Source organism: Helobdella robusta (genome assembly GCF_000326865.2).
Source record: "Helobdella robusta unplaced genomic scaffold HELROscaffold_19, whole genome shotgun sequence".
In the NCBI taxonomy this organism is placed as follows: domain Eukaryota; kingdom Metazoa; phylum Annelida; class Clitellata; order Rhynchobdellida; family Glossiphoniidae; genus Helobdella; species Helobdella robusta.
In genome coordinates, this window is record NW_008704034.1 from 1,568,305 (window position 1) to 1,588,807 (window position 20,503).

Sequence of the window (20,503 nt, forward strand, 5' to 3'; positions counted from 1 at the left end):
GCATGGTAATAATAAATGAAATCTAATTACAATAATAATAATAATAATATAGTACTACAATAACCATTCTGATGAATTCATTATGAACTTTTTAACGTCATATCATGCTAGCTAAACACGAGAAATGTTTTGCTACAGCGTAACAATACTTATAATAGTAATGAATATAAATGTAATAATATAAATATATATAATAACTATAGTTGTTTCTATAGTTGTTGTTATTATTATTGCTGTTGTTGTCAATACTACCAGCATGACAAAACGAGATAATCATAGCGTCATATTGTTAGAGCAGAGGCTTACACATGCTCGCGTTTAATAATAATATTACAATAATAATAACAAATAAATAATAGTAATAATAATAGTTATTATTATTACTAATTATTATTATTATTAATTATTATTATTAACATTTATGGCCTGGTTTTAAGAGATAACGTAGCAATATGGTAGGATCTGGTGGTGGTGCCGCGATTTAATAGAAAAAAAGCCTACGCAACGATGAATGGTTATATGAATAATAATAATAATAATAAATAAATAATAATAACAATAACAATGATTAAGACAACATTATATATATATATATATATATATATATATATAACATATGATATAAACAGTGTTTTCATATTTTAAAAACTGATTATATCCTAACAAGCCAAAATGCAGAACAGTGAACAGTTTATATTATTTATATTAATATAAATCAATGGATGAAGGAGTGAATGGATGGATGAATGACGGAATGAATGGACGAATAAGTGATGAATAAACGAACAAATGAACGAATGATTAATGAATGCTAATTTCCACGTAAAGCCTAATTATATCAGTAGCAATAGATTGAACTTGATAACGTAATAGGAAAATTAATTATACATGGTAAATTATTCTTCTTACATGATATGGTCTTGCTATTATGATGAAGTAGCTACAAGTACTGATTAAGATATAGACAAACACACACACACACACACACACACACACACACACACACACACACACACACACACACACACACACACACTTACGTACACACATATGTGTTTGTTTGTGTGTGTTGTGTGCGTGTGGTGTGTGTGTGTTTTTGAGTGTTATTTGTTTTGTTTGTTATTTGTGTATGATGTCCTTACTCCTTAATATTGTTACGTATTTAAAAGTGTTAAAATGAATTCTTAATTTTTGTTTGTATAAAATAAATTCTTAATTTTTGTTTGTATAAAATGAATTCTTAATTTTTGTTTGTATAAAATGAATTCTTTATTTATGTTTGTAAAAACCGGTCAACCGTTCCAATTCCATTATAGGATGAAAAATCGTTCCAACTGAAACTGCCTTCAGGCCTATACATGGGACACGCGTATGCTATCACCAAAGTTATCGTGGTGAGTTTTTCAAAATAACATTTCTACTCACAATGATTACAATAAGGATACTAATGATGATTATAATAATGATTACAAAGATTACAATAATGGTTACAATAATGATTACAATGATTACAATAATGATTACAGTGATTACAATAATAACTACAATGATTACAATAATGATAACAATAATTACAAGTGGGTCATTCTCTGTCAACTTGAACCATGGTCCACGCCCGACCATCTCCGATTTTTTTAAAATTTGAACAGTAAGTACCTCAATGTATTTCATCGACAAAATAAAATTTTTATAAAAAAATTTCAATTATTTTTCAAGTTATGAAGATTTTTGTGACAGCATCCTCAAATTTTTGAGCGATTTTTTTCAAAACTTGTACCTACGTAGAACGCTATATCTCTTGAACTAGCCAACATATCTTGATGAAATTTTTTGTGCATGTCAGTGAAACAATGTAATAACAAAAAAAATAAATGTTATTGTCTCGAATCAAAGGATATTTTGAACAAAAAATCTAGAAAAAAATGAATTTTTTGAAAATTTCACCGATTTCAAAACAGCGTAGCTCAAAATCTATCGCAAAATAAATAAATATTTTTTGTTATTTTAGAAGTACCTTATAGTCACAAATAAATCACAAAATTTCGTTAAAATCTGTATTGAATTTTTTGAGCTATCGGAGCTCAAAATGTCAAAAAAATGAAAAACTTCTTTTGTTTGGCGCCATTTTTAACTATGAAGAACCAAACGTTTTTTAATTTTTAAAATTTGTTTATATAGTGCTTTTATAGCTTAACAACATATCAAAAAATAAAATTGGCGTTTGCTTTCTTTGAAAAATAAAACAACTTCAAAAACAGGCAAAACAAATTTTTTTCAAGTGTCAATTTTTTTTTTTTTTTTCAATTTAAAATTTAAAATTTAGAATGTATGTTACACAGATGTGAGGAATGCCCAGGAAAACTGAGTGTCGAAAATAACTTAAGAGCGATTTTCGAAGAAGCTGTAATTTCCCATGATGATAATCGCAGTTCATTGATTTCCGTACAGGATACAGTTGACAGTTTCATTGAAAGATTTTCGCAAAAACTTGACGAGCTGTCATCGCATCATTACATAAGCAAAGAACAATTGAAATATCTTAGCGATTCTAAAAAAAATTTAAAAAGTTCAGAGTGTATTGCTTTAATGGATTTTGCTGAAAATTATTTGGTGATAATACAGGATGCAATCCAGAGTCAACATTGGAGCAACACGCAAGTTACTCTTCACCCAATTGTTCTTTATTACAGAAAACTTATTTATTTATTTATGAAAACTTATCTGTCAAAAGCGTTTGCATGATTAGCGACTGTCTCGATCACAATGTTTCCGCTGTTTATGCTTTTCAAAAACATTTAATTAACTATGTAAAACAAAACCTGAAAAACGTTACTTTAATTAAATATTTTTCTGATGGTGCGGTAAGTCAATACAAAAATTTTTCTAATTTAATTCATCACAAAGAGGATTTTGGATTAAAAGCAGAATGGCACTTTTTTGCAACTTTTCATGGTAAAAGTCCTTGCGATGGAATTGGAGGGACAACAAAAAGATTGGTTGCAAGAGCAAGTTTGCAGGCATTAACAAAAGATCAGATATTGAACGCCAGAGATTTTTACACATACGCTGATGCGAAAATAAATGGTATTAAATTTTTTTGGGTAGACAAAAAAGAAATTAAAGATCTGCTAGGAATACTTGAAAAAGATTTAGGTAAGCAGATAAAATATAGGGTTGTCGAAGTCATCACTCATTTATTCCAGACAAAAATGATCAACTTTTGATGAAACGTTTGTCTTCAGATTTATTTGGATACAATTTTAATAAAAATGAAAGTGAAGACACCAATGATGATTATGAGCCGGGTCGATTTGGAGCTTTGGTCTATAATAAGAAATGGTATTTAGGAAACATTATAGAAAGAGATGATAAAAATGATGATTTAAAAGTTAACTGTCTGAAGAAATTTAAAGAAAATATTTTTTATTGGCCTAAAAATGTAGATATTTGCTATGTACCATTTAAACATATTTTGATTCTTATACCTGATGATAACATTTCTTATGTTGGAAAAATTCACATAACTCTTCCTGAAACTGTTTTTAAACACATTAGCACGTTGTATAATAATTTTAAATTGAAAAAAAAAAAAATTGACACTTGAAAAAAATTTGTTTTGCCTGTTTTTGAAGTTGTTTTATTTTTTAAAGAAAGCAAACGCCAATTTTATTTTTTGATATGTTGTTAAGCTATAAAAGCACTATATAAACAAATTTTAAAAATTAAAAACGTTTGGTTCTTCATAGTTAAAAATGGCGCCAAACAAAAGAAGTTTTTCATTTTTTTGACATTTTGAGCTCCGATAGCTCAAAAAATTCAATACAGATTTTAACGAAATTTTGTGATTTATTTGTGACTATAAGGTACTTCTAAAATAACAAAAAATATTTATTTATTTTGCGATAGATTTTGAGCTACGCTGTTTTGAAATCGGTGAAATTTTCAAAAAATTCATTTTTTTCTAGATTTTTTGTTCAAAATATCCTTTGATTCGAGACAATAACATTTATTTTTTTTGTTATTACATTGTTTCACTGATATGCACAAAAAATTTCATCAAGATATGTTGGCTAGTTCAAGAGATATAGCGTTCTACGTAGGTACAAGTTTTGAAAAAAATCGCTCAAAAATTTGAGGATGCTGTCACAAAAATCTTCATAACTTGAAAAATAATTGAAATTTTTTTATAAAAATTTTATTTTGTCGATGAAATACATTGAGGTACTTACTGTTCAAATTTTAAAAAAATCGGAGATGGTCGGGCGTGGACTTTTTTTTAAATCGTTCAAGTTGACGGAGAATGACCCAATTACATTAATTACATCAATTACAATAATAATGATTGCAATGATTACGATAACGATTACAATAATTACAGTAATGAATACAATGATTAATAATAATAATTATTATTATTATTATTATTATAGGTCCAAACTATATTTGGCAATCGGCCCGTTAAATTGTTGAGGATTCGTAATCCGTGGGGAGAGGAAGAGTGGAATGGTGACTGGAGTGATAAGTGAGTGTGTTATTGTTTGTGTGTGTGTGTTGTGTGTGTGTGTATGAGTGTGTATGTGTGTGTGCTGTGTGTGTGTGTGTGTGTTGCTGTGTTGCCACCACCATTGTTGCTATCATCATCATCAACAAAACAACAAAAACATTATCACCATCATCATCAATCAACAATTTTACCATTATTATTTTTGTCATCATAAAAAACAATGCCACCACCATCATCATCACTACCGTCATCATCACCACTACCATCACCATCGCCCTCATCATCATCATCATCATCATCTGTCCACAGTTCCTCGAGGTGGTCATCGGTCAGTGAGGATGTGAAGATTCAGCTGCAGATGTTGAAAAGAGACAATGGAGAGTTTTGGTACCTTTCCTTTTTAAATTTTTTTTGGATTCGCGCGCGTTCACTCGCACATGCTCCGTGCGTGTTGCTGCTGGTACCTCCGAAAATTTAAAACTGCTGAAGATAATAATTAATAATATTAATTAAAATATAATAATAAAACTTATTTAAACAAATATTTATTTGAGGATGTCGTATGATGATTGGTTGAGGAATTTTGAATTCCTTACCATATGCCATCTTGAACCTGATGCTATCACCGCTGAATTGGAGAGCAAACATGTTTGTTTCTTCTTTTTTTTGTTCATGTTTGTTCACCTGTGTTTCTTTTTGTGTGTGTTCACGTTTGTTCATGTTTGTGTTTGTACGCGTTCGTCTATGTTTGATTCTACATGGCGCGTTTTCTGTGTTTTAATCGTTTTGTTTTTATTAAAGCCTATGCTTGTTTTGTGAAAATTGTTTCATTTACATCTACTTTGAAAATTTTTATTAAAAAAGTTAAGTTTCATGTACCTTGAAAAACGAACTTACTAAACTTTGCACGCAATGATTATCAAATATAAAAAGCTCAAATATTATTAAATTTGAACGCGGCAATTGTCGCCTGAACCTCTTGGATTGAAGGACATACGTGCTGCTGTGCTGTGCCTCGTAACGAAACTAAGGCTGCAGATGTTACAATACTTCGCGAAATATTTATGACACTTGTAACTGCTCTATAAAAGTTAATTTAAGCTCGATCGAACAACTTCATCCAAGCAAAATGCCGTCGTTTTTACAATGACGTCACACCAGCGGCAGCAACTACACAACAACTACAATCACATCATCGTTCCACTAGTCACATCGTTTATTTAAACAAACGTCATAAAAGGAAAATTTTCATTTGAGGAAATTGTTTTAAAACCAAATTGTACATTCTACGAACGAGACATAAATAAAACATAGGTGTGGTTAAAAACAAAACAAGGCAACATGTTACTTAATATCGTACCTACTTAAATACTCAGAGCTCGTGCAAACCAATCAAGCTAATAATTTAGAGGGATTGCTTAATGCGTCAAACAATTTACTCACAACCAGGCCTTCTTTATGGTATGCGAAGTTAGTCATTCACATGGAACAGAGTGCCTATAAAGCCAGATCTGCTTTATATGAGCCCACATATGCAATGTATATGCTTTATTATAACAAAGATAGGGTATGTATACGCTTTAGAAATACTTTATACGGCGTGATGACGCACGGAACCAAAAACATTTTTATTATTCAAAGAATTCTCCTCGTTATTACGATGAAATGAATTTAACCTGAGCAAAAGTGAAATTAAATTTCAATTTATAATAATAATAATAATAATGATAACAACAATAAAATATTATCATTAACATCAATGTACCGCAACAAAACTGATCGAACGAACAACCCCGACAGAAAAAGACGGGATGGGAAGTGATAAGTTTCCATTCTGAGTGGATCAAGGGCTACAATGCTTTCGGATCCAGTGTATTCACTTACAGGAGAGGTTGGTCACGTGGTGATGGTGTTGATCACGTGATGACTTGGTTGATCACGTGATGATGTGGTTGGTCGCGTGATGATGTGTTTGGTCACGTGATTAGATGACAAAATGAATTTTCTCTTCATTACTCCATTTTCTTTTTTGCAGACCAATTCTTCAAAAATCCCCAGTTCCGGATCGCACTGAACCCAGCAGCAGCAACGTCCTCCTCATCCGACAAGTGTCACATGATCGTTTCCCTCATGCAGATGACCAAATCCTGGAACGAACAGAACTTCATCTCATTCGACATTTACAAGGTTTGGTCGTTATTTTTTTTATTTACTCTTGGTCCGTCATCTAAATATTTGATTCGGTCTGTCTGTACACCGGTCACTTGTGTTTCGTACATTAGCCAACAACATTAATCAACGATGGCTGATATTTTATTTGAATTATCATTTTCTCAGGCTGTTAGCATCTTTTTCATTGTTTTCCCACCCAAAATGTACGCTTGCGGATATGTAGTGTACGTACGTTCACGAACGAAAAATAATACTTAATTTCAATAAAACCGTTTCAACATTGATGCCAAATTACATCAAAGTTACTTATCAACAAATAATCTACTGATGACGACACGACAGCTGAGGCCGGGAGTGAACTTCCAGGCAGACGACCACATCCACAACTTCACGAAAGATGAAATGCAGTACGTCACCCACAACGAATCCTACGTAAACTTGAGGGAGGTGACGGCCAGGTACGTCCTACCCCCTGGCCAGTACGTCATCATTCCTCACACCTACGAACAAAACAAGGCCGGTCAGTTCCTGCTCAGAGTTTACACGGAAGTGAAGGCTGAGGAAGAGTAAGTGAGGAAAGTCTGGATAGTCTTGCTTTTCCATTTTTTGTGATATTTCATTAAAAATATTTTTAATGTACATCCACGTTGTATGTTATTGATGTACAGAATTTAAAAAAGTTTTCATAATTTTGGTAGTTTTTATTTACAACATTATTTTTTTGTTGCTGCGAAATTCATCTGCATGTTTAATCATGTTGTTTGTCGTTTCGTTATTGTTTTTGTGTAAACTTGCACACCAGAAATACGTAATAACATGCGGCTTAACGTTTCAATTTTTCCCAATACAGTAACGTTGACATGCCCACAAATGTTCTTCCGCCTAAGGTGAGAAATTAAATCTTTCTAATTATATCTACAATCATCGACATTCTCTTGTAGGATCATAGCCAAATAACGACATTCATTATTGCAACCAACCATCATACAAGCGTAACTTGATATCACCATCACATATCGTAATCATCATATTATATCATGACATCATAGTGTCATCACCACAATATCACCGCTCCATCATCACCGCTTCCAGCCTCCTACATCGATAGTGGAAGACAGGATTCACGTGCAAGCCGATGGTATGTTCCAGTACCAGAACAAAAACCTCAGCGATGCAGATGCCAAGGAGTTGATGGCCGTTTTGGATGCTGCCTTCAAAAAAGGTTTTTGTTTGTCTATCGTTATAGAAAAAGAGAAAAAGAGAGAGAGGGAAGGAGAGAGAGAGAGAGAGGGAGAGAGAGAAAAAAATGGTGTACGAGACACATCAAAAGTTTGTTAAATTAATTTTTATCGTAAACCTAAAACATAAACTTGTTTTTTTAGATGGCTGGACTGGTTTCACATCAATGGAAGCAGCTCGTTGTTTGATCTCACTTTATGGGGTCTATCTGGGTTTTTTTTAATTTTTAACATTTTAAACATTTATTATTATTATTGAATTAAAACTTTTAAATTGAATAATATTTCATATATTTTTGCATTTATTCTCAACAGAAAACGAAGCCCGGTTTCGTCACACTGAACGAATTCTACACGTTGTGGGCTGAACTTAGATTGTGGCTTGTGAGCATTCTTTTGCGTTCCTCCTCTTCTCAATTCAACTTTAAAATTTCATTAATTGTATTTTATGTTATCAATTTAGTTAAGAAATTTTATCATAAAATTCAGTTTAATATTGTTTCTTTAAGTATTTGAGGCTCAATAACTCATTTTAGTCATTAGAAAACAATGACTAATATTTAAAAAAAATGTTATCAGTTTCTTGGCCGCATCATTCATTTCACCAAAACTTACTAAATATAAATAAATAAAATAAATAAAATAAGTTACTAAAAAAATAAAATGAATTCTCGATATTTTATTTATAGGAAAAATTTCGCAAGTTTGACACAGACAAATCAGGGACCATTGACTGTAATGAACTGGACAGAGTCTACATTTCAATCGGTCAGTATTCGCATTCATTTTACCCTTGAATTTCCATTCAACGAAGATTGAAATTTGAAAATTCGTAACAAAAACTACGATTCGGTTATTAATTTATTCCCCATTCAAATCATAAATTATTTTAAATTAATAAAAAAAAGACTTCTCTATGTAACGACATGTTGAGACTGAGCTAACTGTTACTAAATACGTAATAATTGTGGATTTGAAGCGTAATAAATAGTAAATATTTTTCGGTTCATGTACTTTGTGTACTTTCTCCAAGTACTTAATTGTACTTGCTTGTACTTGAAACGCCATATCGATGTGTTACTCTCACTTTACGTCGTTTAAATTTGTTACTTGCCATCACCATCGTTATCATTGTTATCATTCATTACTACCGTGATCGTTGATGTTACTATTATTATTTTTATTATTTTCTTCCTCAGGTGTGCAGGTGAGCCGGAATGTAGTTGATGCAGTGGTGTGCAAGTTTGGCGGGAGATCAAAAGATGTTACGGTCGATGAATTTGTTCTATGCTCTTGCAAAATTAAAAATATCTATGGTGAGATTTTTTCATTTTTGTAATCATGTTTTATTCTTCTGTTTTTTTTTAAATCAGGTATCCGATTTTTTTACTGAATTCATTATTGGGGAAGATATAATTCGTATTCTTAACCAATGGCGACTGTTAAATTTAAATTTTAATGGTTTAGCAGCTCATTCGTTAGCTGGTTGACTAAATGACTAAATAATCAGTAGATTCATTGGTTAATTGTCTCAGTGGCTCATTCGTTCGTTCATTCATTCATTCATTTATTCACAAGTGTAATTATTTTTTAGATTATTTCAAGAAGTTAAGCGAGGAAAGCAAACTGAAAATGAATTTAGAAGAGGTAAAAACTTTTTGCTACTTCAAAAATTTTAATAGATCGAAACGCCATCTTATATGTTTGAAACAGAAATTATTCATAAATAAAGTTATAAAATATATTCAGATGTGTGCGTGCATGTGTGTGTTAAATCAGTTTCTTACCACACATTTTGTTAAATACATCATTGTTACCTTAGCACCAAAAAAATCAATTGCTTAACACAAGTTCACTGATACTAAACAAAATTACTTATGAAATCAGAAGTATATGAATCATGAAATATTATCGTTCATAAAACGTTATAACATTTGATCTTGCAAATAATCTTTTAATATATTTTTAATTTAATAAAAAAAAAATTTCAGTGGATGTCAATGGTGTTGACCTTTTGAACTGCTTGAACTTCTACCTGTCTGTCTACGAAGATGGGGTGGGGTGCTAGAACTTTCTTTTTATTTTGTTGCTTACAATAATTCTGTTGCTATCTCCCAAATCATCTTTCAATTCGGTGGTCTTATTTTATTTTTGCTTGTATTTAAACATGTATATCTATAGCTTGTATGCGTTTTTAAACATACATAACGAATAAATTCCTCCGATAAATATTAATTGTTAAGATATTACAGTTTTATACACATTTTTTCAATAATTCCTTGATATTGATAGACATAATGTTACAATCAACTGGTGCACCTCTTTCTACCTTGCCATTTTTGCCAGGTTTTTAGTTTTTTTAGCACCACAACAATTAACGCGTAGATATTTTTGAATATAGGTTGTTTTTGTTTTCTAGTACTTGTTTTTATAAATTTTATTTCAATCTAGTGAGATGTTTTTCATTAACTTTTAACGCTTTCTACAAAGCCAGTTCTGGTTGCCTTGAATCGTTTGGTAGATTATGGAACGTTTGTTACGAAAGTAGTTATGTTAACATTCTCTCTTTATTTTTTTTTTGTTTTTTCTACTTAAAATTATCACATTGTTTTTGAATTTACATAATGTTATACTATAATTTGGGTTGCATCTCTGAGTAAAATGCATTGAAAAACTTGAAAAGGTAGGAAAACCAAGTTTGATTATAATGACAATGCAAGTCATGAAATCATAGTAGAATTTTGTAAATTCAATGATTTAGAATTTTGCATTGCATTTTAAAATGCATTGAAAAACTTGAAAAGGTAGGAAAACCAAGTTTGATTATAATGACAATGCAAGTCATGAAATCATAGTAGAATTTTGTAAATTCAATGATTTAGAATTTTCGTTTTTGAATTTACATGTTCTACTTGGTCAAATAGTTAATTGCGAAAATTTGTTACACGGAAATTTTGAATCTAGACAAATATTTGTGTTGTTCATATTCATTCACGCTGTCAGCCATACGTTCCAGTCAACTTTCTATCAGAAAATTTCGCTTTCAATCCGTTATTTTCTTGAAAATTTTATTGGATTATTTACGGGTTATTTTAATAAAGATGATTTGACTTTCTTCAAAACTTCTTTCTTATTGGAATAAAATGTCAAACACACTGTAGCAATGAACTAATAAAAAAAATTGATAGAAAGAGTATAAAACAATTAGTGTCTTTAATATGAAATATTCAAGTGAAATAAAAACAAAAATGTTAAATCAAAGTGTAATAATGTGCTTCTTGACTGACTAAATGCCCAAATAATATATGGAGGGTTTATTAGCATTAGCAACAGTTGATAGGAATTGTGAAAGGATATTATAAGAACGATTGATATAGTTAATTAATTAGAAACCGTTGAAAACCTTAATCACCCATTAATTACATAAATTACTATAGACCGTACAGGCGGTCATATATTATTAGATGCCAGCCAAGTACTCGTAGATATCGAGTACATACCGATCAAGTATTTGCCAATCTTTATCTTCCATCCCTAATCACGTTTATCGTAAAATGAACATTAAAAAAAATATTAAAAAAAATTGTTTTTAAAATTTCATTTACATAATGAAAAAAAAGACGTTTAATTTTATTTTTTAGTTCAAAAAAATACCAGCACACATGCATCAACCGGACAATTTCGGGAACCTAGTTTCGAATCAGCAGCAAAATCTATCTACTCTGGCAGCTGCAGAAACTGACTACGACTACTACGACGACGACGACTACGTAATAAAATTTATTTAATTTTTTAGTGTTGCCTATTTTTGGAATGACGTATGAATAAATTGAGAATTCATTTCATATATGCAAATAAAATTTAATTAAAACGTTCAGTGGTCAGTGAGTTAGTGTAGTAATAGAGTTATTAAAAATTAAATGTTAACTTAAGCACTAAGTTAATTAAGTTAGTCTCTAACACTAACTCTCTAAGCAAAGAAACTCTTCAAATCACAATATTAAACAAAGCTCAAAAATTTTAAAAATTAAATTGATCCATCTTTTCTTTGGCTATTGCATTTATTTATTCAGTTTCAATCTGCAATCAGTTACTATTGTAATTTGCTTCATTTTCATTGCTCTCAAAATAAATAGACTCACAAAGCCACTAAATATGTATTTGACTTAAATTAATCAAACAGCCTGCTGGTTGGCTGATTATTGACTTTTGATTTCGTTTGATTAATATCATTACTATTTAAATTATTATAGAGGCCTGGTTTTTGCCATTTCTAGATTATCTATCTATCTATATATATATATATATATATATATATAATTTTATAATTTACATAATTAACATTTGTAGCCTTCGTGTGCTATATTAACTAAATATATCATATCTATTTATTTATATATAATTATATCAATAAGTATCATTTATATATAAATACATACATACATACATACATATGCACACACCTGTGTGTGTGTATGTGTAGGAGTGTGTGTGTGTGTTTTAGTAAAGGTATTTATGTTACATAGCGCCACACACACACACACACAGACAGTTTTCAAGTGTCATGATAAAGAACATCATTGCTATATAATATGCTATATATCATTGCTATATAAAATAATATATATAATATATATTTCTATTAAGTATTCACTGATTCTTATAACTATGATGAATGTGTTAAATAAATTTTTCTTTAATATGGATTTACTATGCATTTCAGTTTTCAGAGTTTATGAAGGATATTTCGACTTATTAGGTAGGTTAATCGCGATATATTATTTACTAATAGTAAGTTTACTAATAGTAGTTTTTCATTACTAAGTAGTAATGTGAATGTTTTAGAAAATATTGTCTTGTTAGATAACCTGTTGGTTTTTTTTTATTGGATTGCAAGCTGCTGAAACCAGCTTCTCACTGCATGTTTCACTCTTATTAACTTGATTTAATCTGTTAATTTAATTAAATATTTGAAATTTTTCTTATTTAAACTCTTTGATAATCAAGTATTTTATAATTAATTAAATTTTTAATTTATTTTCACCGATAAATCAATCTAAAATGGTGCAAAAATATGTGTTGTATATAGTGATTAGATTTTATTATCTGTATTTTAATTTTTTTTTTATTGCACTGGGAAGGACAAGTCAAAACTAGTGTAGAGATCTGTTTTGCTTGTTTCTTATTTTATACACAAATATAATCTATTTATTTTATACTATTCATTTAATTTTATTAATTTGTATAACTGCACATTTTTTATGTATATTTCTACAAGTTTATGTATAGTTACCTATTTCCATGTATACGTATTTTGTCACAAATTGTTAAGATGGAAAGATGAGGTGCAGAGAGAAGTTTTTGTTTCCAAGAAAGTTTCTTTATCAGTAGATGTTGATGATATTTCTTGCTAAAAGGAAAAAAAAAGAATAATGTTTATATGGTCATAACTGCCAGATGAATGAATTTAAAGTCTAAATCAGGTTGATTTGTTTGTTTGTGAGTGTGTGTGTGTGCGCGCGCTGTGTGTGTGTGTGCGTGCCTACCGCGTGTGTTTTTGCATGTTTGTGTACTGTGCATGTGGTGTACTGATTGGCTGTTAGTTTTACTTGGCAAGATGATTTCTGTCTAGAAAGCTTAACAAATCATGCCATGCCCTTCCTAGATAAGAGTTGTAAGCTGATCTAATTGGTTGGAAATTGTTAATTTGCTAAACAAAATTAGAATAAAACTAAATTAGGAAAAAACTATTATTTCTTTCTTAAGTTTGAAGAATTAAATTATGACAAAACTGTTTTAATGTAGTGATTTTAAAAAAGTTAGTATGAAATTATTAAATGTAAAAATCTTTTTTTTCCAATATTTTTCATTATTACTGTAGCCACTAAAGGGGATTGAAAAAAATGAACGTGTAGAAAGTTTAAACAGTTCATACCTGGATCTAAGTCTACAAAGTTTAAAAAAAAAATAAAATTGGATGATTAACTAACATGTTCTTAATGCTTTTGAGCATGTCTCGTGTTATATATATATATACATTTTCACTCACAAAAACACATACAAACATACATAGAACAAATATACATACATTCATACCAAACATACAAACTATTCTTTAAACATACAACAAACATACAAACATAACTTAGTGCATGTATTCACACACATATGTTCACACATTCATCCATACATACATACATACATTCATTCAACCAACCAGTTATGCTATGCATGGTCTAATTAGCAGCATCTTTGTTACTTACATTTGTTGTGTTATATTTTTTCGTTATTATTGTTACCTTCATTATTATTCATTTATTGCCAGCAGTGTATGTTGCTATATGTGTGTCATGCGTGTGTTTCAATGTAATTAGTACTTTCTTCATAAATCTATATAATTTTTTATTAACAATTAACTTTTCTCTTTTTTCAAAAATTTCAAAAATTATTTAGAGGTTAAGGCATTTTTTTCAAACTGTTTCGGACGTAACCAAATTGAATTAGTGGATTAGTGTTTTTATGTGCGTGTATCCATGCTTACATACATACATATTAGGAATTGTAGCTATGTTTGTTATGTGTTGTTACGTAAATCATATGACGTTTGTCTTGATTGTTTTATAAGTTTAAAAGATGGTAATATCTTGTATGAGTCAGAAGCATAAAATCAGGGGCTATTGTAAATTGTGATGACAAAAATGAGTTAAAATGCAAAATGATGACAATTGAAATGATGACGAAAATAATGCTTTGAAGATAGTGATGATGACGACGACGACGATGATGATAGTAAAGATTGATGATGGTACCTACAATTATGTCGACTGAGATATTTTTATGTTTAATTATTAATTATAAACGTTTTTCTTTAAAAAAGTTTTAAACATTTTAGATTTAGTAAAGAAGTCATATGTATATGTTTTACGGCCATGTGTTTATCTATTACTCCATATGGTTTCATTTGTTTTCATGCATTGTGTAATTGAGGAGCTAGTTGGTAAACTAAGGAACATTTTTATATCGTGTTTTTGCCATTGTTGTTTAATGAAACGGATGTTTTGTGAAATTCTTCTCACATCATTTCGTCAGAATCCAACATTATTTAAAATTTCATCTTAATTCTAATTTCATTTGTAATTTCATTTGAAATTAGTTTATACGCTGCCTTGTCATTCGTTATTCACATCTATCACTGTTTCTTTTTTTCTGTTTGATAGTAATGTTACACGCGTGTGCCTATTTGTGTATGTGTGAGGTAGAGCCCTGCGCGGTTGGAATTTTCAAAAACGCGTGTGGTGAGATGAAGATGAGGAATATGGTGATGAAAAAGATGACGAGGATGAAGAGTATGGTGATGGCGATGATGACAAAGAGGATGATGACGATAATAAAGAGGGAGATGATGAGAATGATGTTTTAAAGCTTTACAAAGTTTATTCCAACTAAAAAACAAACAGTTTAACCATGCATCCAAACCAGCTAACAAACTAAATAAATAACTTAACATCTTTTGTAAACTGTTGCCTTGTGGTATTTGTTTTTTTCTAGCTTACTTTGATTTAGTTTTCTTTTTAGTTATTAAATTTGTTTATTTATTTATTTATTAGAAAAATAATGTTAGCATAATTTTAACTTAATTATTTTTAATATTTTAATAATATCATTTTAATTTTTAGCGATGCTTTTTGGATATTTTAGTTAAGTAATTTATTGCTAAGAGAGGATATGATGATGGCTGAAGGTTTAAAAATTTTGTTCCATTTAGATTTGCCATTTTATTAAATTTGTGTAATACATTCAAGTGAATTAATTTTATGAAAATATGTTAACTAACAATGAAGACTAAATAAATCAATTTTTAAATAATTTATAATTTATTTAATGAAAATTTAAATGCTTAATTTCGACATAAATTATCAGGAATATTATTTTGAATATATTATTTAAATATTGCCCATTGTAGATAAATTTCAAAGTGGATTCGGACGGTGGAGGAAATTGGTTTGAAGAGCAGGGTCAAACAGCAGAGGAAGAGCAGCAGATACAGCATCTTCAACAACAACTTCACCAGTTACATCAACAACAGTTGCAACTGCAACAACATCCGTTACAACACAATTACCACATACAAGACGCAAATCCAGGCCAACAGCGCACCTTTCGTCACCCAAACCATCATCAGCAAACCCCTGGTTCCTCATCTCAACAACATAGGTGTACTCAGTGCAACCAGCAACCACAGCGTTTTCAACCACTTAAACGTTGGCGTTTGAAGCGTCAGCGGCAACAACATCTGCAACAGCGTCAACGACAACAGCAGCCACAACAACAGTGTCAGCAGTGTCAACAACAGCCGCAACAACAGCGTCAACAACAACAGCAGCCACAACAACATCGGCAACAGCGTCAACGACAACAACAGCCACAACAACAGTGTCAACGACAACAACAGCCACAGTGTCAAAAGTGTCCACAACACCAGCAACCGTATCAACAACAACTTCAGCCACAACAACCACAACCTCCACATTTGTTGTTGACAGCTCTTAATGAACTATCAAAAAAAGGAATTCCAAGTAATTATTCACAAATCAAAGTAGCTTGTAAACAATCCTGCTGTACTGATCCACTGTCGGCCAACAGTAGCGTAAAACCAGCCACCATCCCGGTTGCAAATTTTTCTGTTCAGAAACTGATAAATTGTGGCAAGCTATCTCCGGCAGCTGACCAGCTAGAGTCTTCAAGCCCTGCACCACAAATTAGTGAGTGCATTCTTTTAAAGCAAACTAACGAAGGCTTATTTGAACAAGTAAGTCTTCCACGTCATTTCGTATCTTCTCCTCGATACTCTTATAAAACTCAACAACAAGACTTCCCAAACTATACCTCAACAAAAGAACAACAACATTATTTAGAATTACAATCTAATCCTTGTCCTTGCCATCAAGGGCAACACTTCATACAAGGCATTCAACCTCATCAGTATTACACCAGCAATCCAAACGCGTCGTCGCAATTATTCTCACTGCCATCATCTCTTCGTTGTCCCGTCCATGGATTCAAGAGGCACAAAAACAACAACAACAACAACGACGACGACACAAACAACGACGGCGACAGTGTAGATTCTGATATTTTTGTTGATGAGACATCTGAGACTGTTGTCACATCTGCACTCTCATTTGCTGCTCATGAAATTGTTCCTTCTTGCTCTCTAACTCCAACGGACATTGTATCAACAGTTTCGTTGCCTGCTACTGCACAAACAACTACTCCTTCGACGAGATATGAGTATACATCAACTACATATGCAACAACAACAACTCATACATCAACTACATATGCAACAACAACAACAACAATAGAGACATCAGAAACATTTAAATTTTCAAAAGTATCATTCAAACCTGCCGTTTATTTCCAAGTTTCTTTTGATAATAATCTAGATGATATGAATGGCCATTACTATCAGGATAAACTGGATCAAAATGATAATGCTGGTGATGAAATCATTTCATCATCTCTAACATCTTTTGAAGGTGGAGAGTCATCATCTTTTTCTAATAAGGAAGATGGTGAACTCAAAGATGGTGATCTCATCAAAACATTCAGCAGTATGATGATTGATAGTTCAAAGAAAGGCATAATTTGTTTCTTTTTTGTTATGTTTGTTCTTTAGTCTAAATTTTTTAACCTATTATTGATCATGGTAGAACTGGCTTTTAATTGTTAGAAATTTATTGTCATGCTGTGCTGCATACTTTGCTTTGTTGTTTAGTTATTTGCCTTTTTTACATACACACATACACACACACACAAATACGTACACACATTTTTTTGAACGTACCATATCGATGTTCTCTTGAAAGATGTGCATTACATTTTTTACATTCTCAACATTATTTTTTCTTCATCCCATCCAGTTCAACTTTCAAGTCAAACATCTCCTGAGAGAGATCTGCAAGTGAAAACTGACCAACACCCAAGTATGCAACAACAACAACAACAGCAGCAACCGCAAAATCTTCAACGTCAATCACGTGAGTCACAGAATGACTCGATGAACTTTCATAAAGATTCGAATCTAGAAAACAAAGAATCAGCAAGTCAATTGAAAACATCTAACGCCATAGTCACTACGACAAAAATGACTCCTGAACAAAAAGCTGGCATGACATTCACCATTGACTTTGGCAGTGGAGGTGCTGATCGACCCGAGATAACTGACAGCTGGAAAAAATTGGTTCCATACAAAGTTCACCAAGGTAGTTAAACTGCACATACGTGGAATAGTGTGTGATTGTATGTATGTATGTATGTATGTATGTATGTATGTATGTATGTATGTATGTATGTATGTATGTATGTATGTATGTATGTATTGTTTGGTTAGTATGTGAAACAATGTAGAAATGTATGTATATATGTATGTTTGTATATGTGTACAGATGTAACGTGATGTATGTAAGTATGTTGATACGTGCAGTATGTGGTTATTTATCGCTTTTTTGAACGTTTCATGTACTCTGCACTGTTAAATGATTATTTCTATTACTTTTTGAAATTTTTAAAATATATATGGCTCTTCTTATTTGATGTCATCTTCATCAGCCAGGTATTTTGATAACATATAGTTGATTTAAGGTGTTTCTAATTGTAAATTTACAAGTACTATTGATTCATTTTATGAAAATAAATTTGAAATATTAGTTGTAATGCTAGTATTACGTTAATGTCTCTTGACTCTTGTTTGATGATTTAGAATTTCATTCACCTTTATTACTGTCTTTTTCGTCATATTTCAGTATTGTTTACATATTTTTTTTTTGCCGTCAGTCATTTGTAACAGTGTTGTTGTATGTAGATTTTGTATATGTGTACGGATTCGTAGAAATTTTAAATGTATACGTTTTTGTTGATGTTGTTGTTGAAGGTATACAAGAGAGGCAGGAAGAGCAAAAGAGGAAGAAGATGCTTAAAGAAAGTTTGGAAACTTCTACTCATGAAAAGGTTGATTGATGATTGGCTGATTGGTTGGCTGGTTGGCTGGATGACTGGTTGATAAGCTGGTTAATTCTTTGTAAGTTAATTGATAAATTAGTAGATCCATGGTTGATATGTGGTGTAGTTTGATCTTGTTCAACTTGTTTTAATGGCTCAATAGATTAATTAATTGGTCTGTTTTATAAAAGAACATCCATAAATTACAGCATTTGTCTAAGTTGCTGATGATAAAACTCCAACTGAGCAGTTTTTTTGACGTTAATGCTGAATTCCAATCTACTCATTCTGACATTTATCTGAACATACAACAGACATCATTCATACATACATACATACCCAGCACAAATAAATTAATAATAAATACAAACATACAATTACAAGTACATACATTAGCACACACACATATACAAACATACATACCTACACACACATACAATCAACAATACAAACAATCAACATACAATCAACATACAACATCAACAACAATACAATCAACATACAACATCAACAACAATACAATCAACATACAAACATACATACCTACACACATAAAATACTAGAATGTATACATGAGTGTACATTAATGTACATATCAATGGAGTGAGTATGTACTGTGCAAGCCAGCTTACATTCTTCAGTTTGGTTTTAATGACTTTGTTCTCTTTTAATGTTGTTTTAATAATTTAAATTGTTTGCCATCAAATTGTCTGCTAAAATTGATTGCTATCTTTTTTTTCATCTTAATTTGTATTTATTTTTTAACAATTTTAATTTTAAAAATTTTAAATGAGTGAATAAATAATATTAGAGTTCTGTTTTTCACGGCTTAATAATAGTTAAATTAACTTGAGTGGTTGGTTCTATGCATAATCAATGATAATCATAATAATTATAATATATAATAATAATAATAATAATCTATTAATGTATTCCAACTATTTATGCAATAGATGTGTTGTGGAAGTTATTATTATTATTCTTGTTATTTTTGTTATTGTTGTTATTATTAAGTGTTACTTTTAATGTTGTTATCATGTGGTTATTAATTATATTCATGATGTTGTTATTATTTTCATCCATTCATTGACATGTTTATCATGTTCATATCATAACAAAGAACAAGAAATGAGTGTATATGAATGAATGAATGAATGAATGAATGAATGAATGAATGAATGAATGAATGTATGTATGTATGTTAAAACCAAAACATGATGAGTGACACTGAACCGTCAAACATCAAGTAACAAATGGATTAACACTTTGATTTGTCGTTAATTGCACATGTCGGCATTCAGTTGGATATTTTCAAGCACACAGACACGCAGGAACCGCTGCAACAAGCACGAAATGTGGTTGGTTGCAAAAAACAGTTCCCTGCTGTCACCTGATCTGACACTGATCATTTTGCCTATTTCCTTAAGAAATTTAAGGGTGTTGGGGTCCATCGGGCCGAGAACCTCGATGCATATTGGCAAGAATTCCATCGAGGGGAGGGCATTCCCATATTTTTTCATTTTCTCGTCCGCTGCCCTGGCCGCGGCCAAACCGCATTCTTTACTTGTCAGGTTTACGTATCGTTCGG

At 31.0% G+C, this 20,503-nt stretch overlaps 3 protein-coding genes across 3 annotated transcripts in view; all 3 read left to right on the plus strand.

Annotated features, from left to right (window-relative positions):
• Positions 1–2,328: 2,328 nt before the first annotated feature.
• Positions 2,329–9,982, plus strand: HELRODRAFT_170931 (hypothetical protein; the record flags this gene model as incomplete). The annotated part of the gene is made up of 16 exons (XM_009016744.1): positions 2,329–2,658; positions 2,907–3,153; positions 3,243–3,388; positions 4,431–4,522; positions 4,814–4,891; positions 5,954–6,071; positions 6,305–6,395; positions 6,540–6,691; positions 7,019–7,242; positions 7,527–7,563; positions 7,769–7,898; positions 8,059–8,117; positions 8,230–8,298; positions 8,604–8,682; positions 9,114–9,230; positions 9,906–9,982. The coding sequence occupies 16 exons, from the start codon at positions 2,329–2,331 to the stop codon at positions 9,980–9,982; spliced, it is 2,046 nt and encodes a 681-aa protein (XP_009014992.1).
• A 4,883-nt stretch (positions 9,983–14,865) lies between these two features.
• On the plus strand, positions 14,866–18,187 carry HELRODRAFT_170932 (hypothetical protein; the record flags this gene model as incomplete). The annotated part of the gene is made up of 3 exons (XM_009016745.1): positions 14,866–14,907; positions 15,878–17,528; positions 17,838–18,187. 3 exons carry the CDS (start codon positions 14,866–14,868, stop codon positions 18,185–18,187), a joined length of 2,043 nt encoding a protein of 680 aa, XP_009014993.1.
• Positions 18,188–20,268: 2,081 nt separating this feature from the next.
• Positions 20,269–20,503, plus strand: part of HELRODRAFT_191233 (hypothetical protein) — a gene marked incomplete at its 5' end in the record, with an annotated part of 10,239 nt that continues 10,004 nt past the window's right edge. The window contains one exon of the mRNA XM_009016746.1: positions 20,269–20,486. Coding sequence (XP_009014994.1) covers positions 20,269–20,486 — 218 coding nt within the window. The remainder of the gene's footprint in view (positions 20,487–20,503) is intronic.